Genomic DNA, 12251 nt, shown 5'->3' with positions numbered 1-12251 from the left:
ATCAACCAGGGCTATGTTAAAACCAGATGATTTCCCCACAGTTCTAAACAGATTTGTGAATAATGATTAACCTTAGTAGCTATATTCTAATGCTAATTGCTGCAAAACGGAAACAGAAAAATAGTTTTCTCCTCCGATAAAAGAAGAGACTCTAAGCTTTCTTTTGGCAATAGAACACAATATTCTGTGGGCCTTGCAAAATCAGTCAAAATGCAGGAAAACAGCCAGGAGCGAATGGGGTTTCTTCAGTGAAAATGGGTGGGAGTGAATAAGTTAATTTAAATAATTAAAAAATATTCATTTAAATAATTTAAATAAATAAACAAAGGAATAAATAAATAAGACCAAGCAATGGCTTATAACTCTAAAAACTTGTCAATTGTAGTACTTCTAACCACTATAAATCTGCTTGACCAAGAGTGACCATCACCCATATGGTATCAACTACAGACTCATGGAAACCCAGGTGACCAGGTAGGTGCTACAAATAGAACCTGCTAGTATCTGCTTTAACGGAGGAAAAAGCATCAATAGCAAGTTGAGCCATGTTTAGACGAATATGTATCCATCCGTTCATTTTTTTAATCACTCTTGTCCTTAATATGAACGCACTTGAGCTGGACTCTATCCCAGCCGACAAGAAAGGATTTAAGTGCAAAATAAAGACAGCAGGAAGAAAGAAAAGCAACGGCGTAAGTGGAACCGTGACAGCTGTCTTCACAAGCGCTTGGAGTTGCAAATGTGGCGTTGCAGCCAACGGCTATTTTCAGACTGCGAGAAAGACAGTCCAAGCACATTCTGAAAAGCATGCAATAGTTTGTGTCACTCAGACTTTGCGTCACAAACGGCAAACAACATGAAAGCTAAAGAGACTCATTCACACATTAGCCTTTCAGCAGAATTGTTTTTGTTTGTTTGTCGGCTGGCACTGGCTAGTAGCATGCTTGTGTAGACTACGCGGCCAGTTGTGGAGCTGAACATACCCAGTTTAATACCTTGTATTCTTCTTTCATCACCTGTTCAATGAGCTCAGATTTCACGGGTGGTTTGGAGTACTGGCCTGAGAGGAGCCCGTGGCCCACTTTAGCCCTGTCGGACAAAACAGGACAGCATAAAATTACTCTTTGTTCTCTTTTTACAAGATGTCTTCATTTGTCAGATTATTAGTTTGTTCAATAGTTCCTTTGTTAACATTTTAACTCAATTCATCCACGTCCAACAGGTACAAAATTATGAGCCTAATACAATGACTTCAATATAACAGTTTTGCAATGTATTCGTTTTCAATTTCATGATTCATCCATCCTCTCCCATGTGATTATGGGTGAGAAGTAATTCACCCTGGATTGGTCGCCAGTCAGTCACAGAACAGAAACAACCATTCACACTCACGTGTTGACAATTTAGGGTCGATTTGGCCTAAGAAGTATATTTACTGTACCTGAGGAAAACCCACAAGCATGGGGAGAACATACAAACTCCACACCTGAGGGCTAGATTTACGAATATTATCATTTTTATTACATTCAAATGTGAATAATACAAAATGAAAGAACAGTGGACACCTGCTATCTGCAGGTCATAGGGACAAGGGCAGGCCATGAATAGTGAAAATCAGTGTATTATATATTAAAGGGATAGTTTGCATTTTTTTGACATGAATCTCTATTTCATCCTCACCTCCAGTGGCGTGCAATCATCAATGACTTACAGCTGATAGACGCGTGCTAATCTACAAGTTGTTTGTCTGTTCGAAGGCGGAAGGCGCGCCTATCAGCTGTCTACAGGGCGCCGTGCAGTGATACGAACAAAGAGAAAAATAGTGCCCGGCGGTAATGGAGTCTGACTTTTTTTTTTTTTTTTGCTTGATCCCAGCCAACTTGCTGGACTATTTTCTTCTCATCCAAAACCGGACCAGAACTCATGTCACAGACGCTGTCAGGGGTAAGTCAGTGATGATCGCACGCCACTGGAGGTGAGGATGAAATAGAGATTCACGTCAAAAAATTTGAACTAGCCCTTCAAAGTATTATGTACTGTAATTATAATATTCAGAATTATAAACCCATTTTAACCCCTGAATAAATGGGAATAGGCAACCAGTGTTTTCATGAAAAATGGGGGTTGGCTCCTCCACCCTCTAAAATACATTAATAAAAAAAATATTAAAAGATATTGAAAAAAAAAACATGAATAGGTGAATCTGTGGATGCTGAACCACGAGCAGGTGGATGTCTACTTTATAGTGTAATTATGTTTATTTATATGTAATTATATACTGTATTCTCTAATCCCTCTCATCCCTTCATTGATTTGTCTGGACCAAAAATTCCAGTTTTTTTTGTTTTTTTTCATAATGAGCACGGTCAGGATTTTCTTTTAATTTTGTGAGTTTTTGAAAATGTTATATTAATAAATATTTGTATTTAATTAGTAACTTCACTAATCAATCATTTCAATATAATTCCTCGTTAAAAATAGTAATAATAATGTTATTTATTTCAAATTTTATCATGTGTTTAACTTTTGGGTTAACAATAATAATAATAATAATAATAACAATAATAATAATAATAATAATAATAGCAACAATATGGATTATTGTGATGATTGTTATGATTAATATCATTAAGGTGTGCAGGATCCCTCTATAAACCTTAAGATACCAAATTTGGTTCATCGTCCGGTATTTGTTTTTATGCTACTGCTAATCTTATCTTCTTACGCCAGGGAGGTTACTCACACAACATTCATTTTAAAAAAAACACACAATCTGTTCTGATAAATAAAAATAGTGACAATAACATGTTTACCAGACGATGAAAGTCACAGCCTGTGACTCAGCTCTGCTTTGAGCATCACACTGTTGCAAGCCATTTGCTTATGCCATAAAAGTACAGCAAGATTTACTTGGACAGCTTGTGGGAAAGACTCAACTAAATATTTACATGTGCATTATTTCAAAACTGTCAAGACTGAATAGTTTGCACATAAATCTACATAGTGTAGCGCTGGAGTCACTTACATTTGTGTGGCAAAGTCCTGCGTGGGATCGAGAGGTGAATAGTCAAATATCCTCTGAAGATTCCCAACATACCTACAGATGCAAATCAGAAAATTATCAAAACGTTGCAAATACATTTACATTACTTCTTACAGGGGGAAAATGAACTGAACAACTTAGACCAGTGTCAAAAATGGATTGTGTTAGACTTTAGAATGTCTACAAAATAACCCGCTAAAGAATTTCTTGTATTGAGGCCTGTATGTACTCACATCCTCTGGAAGTCTGGGATGCTGAAGAGGACCTGTACGACTGTGCTGAGGTAGCAGCTGTTGCCGAGGTTTTTGATGCCCGTGTAACCGGAACCGTACACCGCTTTCAGTTTCATGCCCGACTCCTGGATCACCTCCCACTCACTGACGCGTGGCCGGGCATTATTGTCTGTGTGGAGGCCGTTCTCTGTCTGAGGGGATAGCGAAGGCACATCTTTCACTACTTTTCAAAAGTGGATCAAATGTGTGCATCAAAGACTTACTTTTTTCTGCATCTGTAGCATGTCTATTCCAAAGTGGGAGAGGTGCTCCGATATTTGCGGGTCTAACACGGCTTCCTCTTCCTCAAACGAATAGACATCTGAAACAGGGAGTTCAGTTAGCTAATACGGTGGAACTTTCAGAGTTAGACCAGGATTTTCAGAAAATTAGGGGTATTTGAGGTATTTTGATGAAAGTATGACACAGACATGTTCAACCCTCCCAAAAAATCTTAACAATAATACGTTTTGTGCTGCCCCACTAGTCTGGATACCGTATTCTGGTTAATATTGTGTTAGTGGAATATGAGCTCAACAGTCAAATCCAGCAGTTTTTAATCAATATCCAAAGGCGGCCATTTTGCAACTTGCTATTAAGTGTAAATGATGTGACAGTTGCTTTGGTCTCAGGTAACAATCAATCACAGCTCACAGGTCACAGTCTAATTTTGATTTTAAAAAAATGATGGATTTTTCTGTTAAACTCATATTCCATCACCACAATATTAACCAAAATGCCAAATTTAGACAGGTGGGTCTGCATAGAATATATTATTGTGAGGATTTTTTTATTTTTTTTTTACTTATTTTTTAAGAATGTTGTGATGAGGGTTTGTCACTTTACATCAAATCAGATGACAGAAGAAACGCTCTTCTGTATTAGATGAGAGATCAAACCAGAACATCGGCGATATCAGACCTGCTCCATCTGGGGTGATGGTGTCCAGTTTGACAGCCAGCGGGTGTTTGGTCTCTTTGTAGTGGTCCAGAGCGTGGCCGTTCCCACCGCTGCCATCAAAGAACCACTTCCCGCAGAGCAGGGCGCCATCCGTCAGGTTCAGCCACAGGTTCTCTCTCATCTCACACTTCTGACACTTCCAGCCACTGCCGGCAGGGAATAACAATGGCGTCACTGTTGTGTTGCCATTTGATTAACCACACAGTTGTTTGTTAAAACGCCATGCTAATAAATACATAGATGCAAACAGACGGGAAAGTATGTCAATAAAAATGAAAGGATGTTGGGATAGAGATCAAATCAAATTTGGTCCAATTTTTATATTTTAGAAAATATAAGTAAGCTGTAAAAAAAAATCCCATCAGGTGGCGTGGTGGTTGACCTTGGAGGGATTCTGACTCCATTGTCGAGCTGTCTGAGGCTTCTGGCATGTCTGGATACTTGGATCTCCTCCTCCCAGGATTCGGGCTCCTGCTTTTTGTAGGCTGAAGGCGCATTGAGCACTGCATCACAGGCAATGGTTACCTGCAGGGACCGAGAGGTGACATCCTGTTAGAAACTACACATCACCTATTTTCTTAACAGGACATTTTGCTGCCCTGAGAAATAGCAAAACATGAAAGAACCAAGGTTATATTAGTTAACTAAAACGAAAAAACTAAAACTAAAATTCAAAAAACAATTTTGTTAACAAAATAAAATAAAAACACAAACGCTTTTTAAAAAACGAAAAACTAACTGAAACTACTTTTTTTTTTAAATTTTTTTTACTAAAACTAACTACAGTATATCGCAAAAATGTCCTTTGTTTTACTCTTTGGGAATTAATTTAATGCATGAGCCTTTGGAGATTATTTTAAATGCGATTTGAGGTAGATTTATTTTGATATTAACCGTAAAATATTAAAAAGCACCTTCAGATGACTTCCAATGGTGTTTTTTTAAATATTGCGCACAAGTACCGGTAATACACATTTAAAAAAAATGAAACTAATATTGAAACTAACTAAAACTAAAACAAAGCATTTATTAAATAACTAAAACTAATAAAAACGAACAGAAACACCCTGAAAACTAACTAAATTTAAAAAAACAATACTCAAAAGAAAATCAAAATTAACTCAAATGAAAAATTCCAAAACTATAATAACCCTGGAAAGAACCTATCATTGTCACACCAAAACTAGATGTTTGGGACCAACAACAAAAACATGCGAGACATTCAAATAAAAGCACATCTGAATCCATTCTCCATGCAAGCAACAAACCAAAGCAGGCCACTTCATTAGGTACACTTGCACGTTATTGCTATCAGTACAAGATTACCCCCGAAAAGATGCCTTCACTAACACAATAATGAGTTTGCAGCACATTGTTGATCCCTCTCAATTAAAACATTTCTAATCAAATCGGTAACGTGAGAAGCGTTGCTACAGCTCTTGTATTGGGGGCAATTGCATCAACAGGTGTACCTAATGTTATGGCCATTGAGCGCATGTGCATTCAGTGGTGGTCCCCCACTGATTGTGTAATATAATAATATTGCGTACATTTTAGTGGGATGGGAAAAAAAAAATAGTGGGAGGGGGGAAAAAAAAAAAAAAAAAAAAGATGCCCACTGCGTGCACCCTCCATGTTGACATGCATGAAAACGCACCAAACTCACTGACCAGAGCGGGTAACTCCTCAATATTTGGTAAGGCGATCTCGAAGTGGTCTGGAAATATTACAAGCTTGGCCTCGTCCTCGTACTCATAGTCCTCACCGTTAAAATCACGGTTTAGCTCTAAATCTTCAAAAAGGAGGAAGCAAATATTCAGTCAAACTTTTACATCTCTTCTTTTAAATTAATCATACTTTCTTCTTTTATTTTTAAACATTTTAACCGAAAAGGTTGATCCTCAAACAAACAAATGACGTTTTTAATCTTCAGTGAGTGAATATCTTTATATAATCATGATGACTGCTTCCAGTTGGAGTGCATACTGTATATTTAGCCCTTATCGGCAACCAGTGAACAGTTACGGATGGTTGAATCACATCATTCCAACAAAGAAGATGGAGTGGCCTTTTACCACATTTTTACCAACAATACTGTGGGGATTTTTTGTGTGTAATACTTTACTGGGCAGTTTCAAAGCCATCTCAGTTAAGCAGCAAAATCCAGCCATTTTTATCCATCTCAGGGGGCGGCCATTTTGCCACTTGCTGTCGACTGAAGATGACATCAATGTTGGTCATTGCTTAAGCCCTGAGCAACTGTGATGTCATCTTCAGTCGACAGCAAGTGACAAAATGGCCGCCCCCTGAGATGGATAAAAACGGCTGGATTTTTCTTCATAAATGTAATATTAATCAGAATGTCATGTTTAGACTGGTGAGGTTACATATTGTCAAGAAATATTTAAAGTGATACTTGACTCATTGAACAATTTTCAGCAGTGAAGTTAATATTTTGTCCAAAATGAATGTGATAACTTCATTATTTTTTATGTACAATTAATACGCTTAAAAAGTAATTTTTCTACCTGCTGTTTGACTGATGATGACATCACCTGTGCTGAGCAAGTAGGTAACCGCCAATCATGGTTCACCTGTTTTCTGGGTTTGGTAAGTAAACTGAGCCATGTTTGGTCATTGACTACTTCCTCAGCACAGGTGATGTCATCATCAGTCAACAGCAAGTAGAAAATATTTTAAAGGAATTAATTGTACATGAAAAATATTAAAGTTACCACATTAATTATAGACAAAATATTAACGTTTTACTGCTGAAAATGGCTCAATGAGTCAAGTATCCCTTTAAGGTTGACTTCCACTTGATGGTAAGCCATTTTAAGCTAAAAAGAAAACTTTTATTTTCTAATCCAACCGGAACTTGTTCACTGCCATCAAAATGATTAGGGAAAGGGGATTTGGGGTACAAGTAAGGACTCCGCGGTTCGAGGCCTCAATTTTTGCACAACTAAAATAGGTTTCCCCCAAAAATGTGACTTTTTTTTTTTTCCCTTCATGACACAGTCTGAAAAATAGACTACATGCTCTTCCAACTCGACGGCATCAACCTGAGGACCATGTTAGTGCTGTCAATGAGCAGCCTAAGGTTACTCAAGTTCAACAGGATCATGGAAACTTCTCAGGGAAGCAACAAAAGGATGGATTGGCTCAGAGGACTGGTATGGGGCAGACCATTATCATAGATACATAAATAAACTGGATGACAACATTAATAATTACAGAAGGCTGTGCTAACAACGACTATTTGTGATGTGCACCAGTCATAATGAAGGAGACTGACGTGCACCATCGAGGCCTTTGGGGTGAAGTGGAAGGAATTCCTCAGCCGCCGGGCCAGCGGAGAGGAAGGTGGGCTAGACCCCTGGCCCTTGCCAAGCAGCGTCATAGCGGCAAGAGAAGCGTGTGAGCCTCGGAGGGGGAGACAGCGTGGCTTGACAGGTGGCGGCAGCTGAAGGGCCAGCGAGAGACACGAGGCGGCCCGACTGGAAACCAACTACCCTCCGAGCCATTGCTGTGCATGTGGCACTTTGATTTAGAACAGTTACTAACCGCACATACACATAAACGGCCTATATTTAGAGCGTGGGAGGAAGAGGAGGAGTTTGATTAGGGCAAATATCTCACGCCTTCAGCGACAAACAATGACAGTGGTGGAGTTTCTGAAAAGGTTCACAGGTGAGCTGAAAACTATTCCTGACACTGTAAAAAATAATAATAATCATCATCATCATCATCATCACAATAATTAACGTATGTTTTTGGAGTGAAGGAGGAAGCTGATGTATCTGAAAAACATGTAAGCCCCACACAGGACGGCTTGAACCAAGATTCAAACCCAGAACATCTTGACTGTGAAGCAGATGTGCAAACCACTTGTCAGGATGGATAAATTATTCCCATTTTATTTTGACTGATTAATTGAAGTTCTTTACGTTTTGTCCATCCCGTGATTGGTTTGTGGACTGAAAGGAAATGAAGTTTATTAGATGGTAAGTTTAATTTAACAAATTAACAATGATGAAACTGATGCTATTGCTATTTTCTGATATAGCAAACCTGTTTGAAACATAATTTCCTAATTTGGATTATAATGTTTAATTATTGCCATGTTTATTATTTTGAAAATGAAATTCTTGTGGGTAAATGTTTCTCCATTAATCCATCTTTATGCAGCTTCTTGTATTTGACTTTTTCCCTTAGATGCTATTTTCAATAGAATGAATTAATTGATTAATAACCAATGGAATATTTACAATGACAAATTAACTATTCTACCCATCTGTATTGAAAATGCATGAAACTATTACATTGGTCGACCTCTTTGCAAGATGCAACTATATAATTCCATATTGTAAATTCGCTTCATAACCTAATGACCTCTACCTCAAGCAAAGTTTGCGACACAAATACGGCTTACCCAAAAACACCTTCCCATTCCGTCGCCTGGGGATGGCGCCCCCTGCAGCTCCTGTGCTTTTCTGAGGAAGAAAAGAAGAGAAAAATATATACTGTATATACACCTCATTATATCAACATGTGAGATAGTATTATTTGCATAAAGATTTGACTTTGAGATAAGTTGGTCACTTTAAATTGGCAGTTGTAAATAGATGCTGGCTGTCCAGTTGTGAGGTCAGCTTACAAGTTCAGGGGAAAGCCCCAACCACCACGGAATAAGGTCACAGTCTGAAAGCAAGGAGTGATCCCCATTCCCCCGTTATATTGTGGTTCGTCATTCACGACGCCATTATTACATAGCGGATTTTTAAGCAACTGTTTACTGTCATGACGACCTCGCATATGAGAAAGGAGAGCTCCAGTCACTGATATACTTTTCAACTTATTACTGAAGACTGGGAGAACAGTAAAACACAGTAAAGCACTCACACAAAAGCTGCTAGGGCCGGCACTGTGAATCTTCGCATGTTTAAAATAGTCTCTGTTTCATTACATTGCATCTGAGTGTAGTCGAGCCGTCCTTTTCTTACATTACACAAAATATAGTAACACTATGGGCTAATTATAGTACAGTTGAACATTGTTACCCAGTCTCAATAGATTTTTGAATGAGTACAAAAGTACAAGTACAAGTCATGATGTATATTCCTGTGAGGTCTGCTTTAATAATTTCTAAACTGAATTCGCTATATGCTGTTATGTATACATGTGTGTACATGACAAAAATAGATGATTTCATCATTCCATACAGTTATATGCATAAAATTTTGGCGATACCTGATTTACAAGTAACCAGTATGATTAGATAGATCATTTAAAAAATGATTCTAGTGACAAGTATTATTTTCTGTAAAAATGAGGAAGTTACACAACTCTTTCAAAGCAGTAAAAATGCACACATTTTTGGCAAATGTATTACTGTTAAGGGTGTCACGATTTCGATTTTTTATCGAAATCGATCGAAATTACGTCACGATTTCGAGCATCGAAATAGAAGAGAGGACACACGACTCGATGCCCCCCCCCCCCCCCCCCCGCGCCCGCCGCCACCGCCACCTCCCAGGAAAGCAAATGAGACGCAGCCATTCAGCTACTAGCTAACGGCACTTGTTAGCTGACTTCTCCTGCAGTCATGATGGCAAGCGCGGACAGACACAGCAATGGTGCTTCAAGCCGCTCCCGCTTCTCTCGTCACCAGTTTGGAAACATTTTGCGTTCCCGGTGAGTTATGTCGACAACGTTCACGTTGTCGATAAAAAGACCACAGTTGCAAGATATGCTATGTGCGCGTACTGTACTCGGCCACGGTGTTACGCCCGGCTCGTCAAGGGGAAGGGAAGTAACACAATAACAGAAAATATAGAGTAGATAAACACGGGTCGACTTTAACATCTGAGTAGTTTTAATTGAAATTTCAGGCAGGGGTTTGACAAGGGAGTGAAAGTGGAAGGTGAACAAATAATAACCGCATTTGACAGAACTGACAGAACGGAGGAGAAACAACAATAACCAATAGGGGTATAATACACGGATACACAATAGCGTCGCGCTGGCACAGTCGTCCAATCGGAGTGTCGCGCTGGCACAGTCGTCCAATCGGAGTGTCGCGCTGGCGCATTCAAACTGAAGTACCATTATACGGGCACCAGCCGACACAAACACACACATACATACTATTTATAGCAGCAGACCTGCAGCCTTGGAAAACGCTGGATTCAAACATTTAATTAGTGTACTTGAACCACGCTACAGTATGCCCAGCAACTGTAAATGTTGGGATATAGTTTGTTCAGGCTGTATTTGTTCCATGACTTTGGATACAATATATTTTTTGTTGTTGTTGCACATTGCACATTATTTTAAGAGGAACGCACAGCACACTGTTGTAACCAAAAACAGTCAATAGATGGCAGGCACCCACTGTGACTTTTTGTTTTTGTTTTTTTATTTTTTATTTTACACTTCAGTAAGAACAAGACGGTTAACTTTATATTGTAAATAAATTCTTTGAATTTGATCATTCCTGCCTAATGTCAATTATCATATATTACATAAATTTACACAAAAATAATATGGAAATTGCATCACCTATATGTAGCCGATCTTTTGAAATAAGATTTACTGTACAATGAATAGAACCAATGATCATAGACTAGCCTTAGCCTACAGAAGCATATGCCTCTGTGTTATAAAGTGGGGGAGCGGAAAAAAAAAAAAAAAAAAAAAATCGAAAAAAAAATCGAATCGTGACCCCAAAATCGAAATTTAAATCGAATCGTGGAGTTGGCGAATCGTGACACCCCTAATTACTGTGTGTCTATTTTTTTTGTAGAATGTGAGTTTCAAACTTCCCATAACTTTCTTAATCTTCATCCCATTTTCAAAAGATTTGGAAAGTTGACTGATGTTTCTATCTTGGATTTTTTTTGACATACCAATTGATAGCATGTTCGCAGTTTTTCCAGTTTCTTTCTTTTTTTTCTTTTTTTTTTAAATAAGATCTTAGCACTATACACAGTACATATCTTGCTATACGTTAGTAGGGATGTAACGATATCCAAACGTCATGATACGATATATAACACTTAATATTGAAGCACTTACTTGCTAATGTACGCACACATTGAGTTTCTCCACATATTGACTCTGTTCACAAGCATATTATGTTCTAGGGGTGTGAATTGCCTAGTACCTGACGATTCGATTCGTATCACGATTCACAGGTCACGATTCGATTCGATACCGATTAATCCCGATACGAATGGTCACGATTCGATACCGATTAATCCCGATACGAATTTATAAGTCGATTGTTGCGATTTTTTTTCATTCATATTTAGAAAATACTAATCAGTAAGCTTGTAGAGTGTAAGATTTATATGAAAATGTATTATTTATTTATCTGAAATTTCAGTCTTATAGAGGTTGTAATCTGTTTCATGTTTGAACAGCATTAAAATAAAAATATTAAGGCTTAATGTGCCGTTCATATAACATTCTTCCATGCTCAAGGTGTGAATCCTAAAAAAAAAAAAAAAAAAAAAAAAAAAAAAATCGATTCTGCCGATTATTGAATCGATTCGAGAATCGCGCGATGTAGTATCGCGATATATCGCCGAATCGATTTTTTTTTTTAAACACCCCTATTATGTTCCCTTCATCTGACCATTAGCATGGATTTTAAACATATAAGGGCCAAAACATGCCTTGTTCAAATTAAACGCCACTAAAAACTAGCCACCAGAGGGTGCTAGAACTGCACAAATGGAAATCAACCTGACTTTTTTTAACAGATGCGCTGCTTTTAATATTGCGATATCACGATATCTGATATCGTTACATCCCTAATGATGATGATGATATATTGCGGACAGTTTTAATATTGCGCGATCGCAATATTGCAGTTATCATTACATCCCTATACGTTAGCATACTATATATTAGCATTTGATCAATTAGCATTTGAAATAATTAGTACCAAATAGGGGTGTGAATTGCCT

At 38.0% G+C, this 12251-nt stretch overlaps 1 protein-coding gene across 3 annotated transcripts in view; it reads right to left on the bottom strand.

Moving 5' to 3' along the window:
* The window catches only part of usp13 (ubiquitin specific peptidase 13), a 32847-nt gene that overhangs the window by 16407 nt on the left and 4189 nt on the right, over positions 1-12251 (bottom strand). Inside the window, exons 3-10 of one of the 3 annotated variants that reach the window (XM_077533172.1) lie at positions 8711-8771; positions 5946-6067; positions 4658-4800; positions 4237-4421; positions 3540-3637; positions 3277-3467; positions 3026-3097; positions 984-1089 (exon numbers count right to left, since the gene is read on the bottom strand). In XM_077533172.1, coding sequence (XP_077389298.1) covers positions 984-1089; positions 3026-3097; positions 3277-3467; positions 3540-3637; positions 4237-4421; positions 4658-4800; positions 5946-6067; positions 8711-8771 — 978 coding nt within the window. The remainder of the gene's footprint in view (positions 1-983; positions 1090-3025; positions 3098-3276; positions 3468-3539; positions 3638-4236; positions 4422-4657; positions 4801-5945; positions 6068-8710; positions 8772-12251) is intronic. The other 2 variants (XM_077533173.1, XM_077533174.1) reach the window with 2 other exon arrangements.

The sequence above is a fragment of the Festucalex cinctus genome, chromosome 10 (assembly GCF_051991245.1).
Source record: "Festucalex cinctus isolate MCC-2025b chromosome 10, RoL_Fcin_1.0, whole genome shotgun sequence".
NCBI lineage: Eukaryota > Metazoa > Chordata > Actinopteri > Syngnathiformes > Syngnathidae > Festucalex > Festucalex cinctus.
This window is presented reverse-complemented; position numbering and strand designations above follow the sequence as displayed.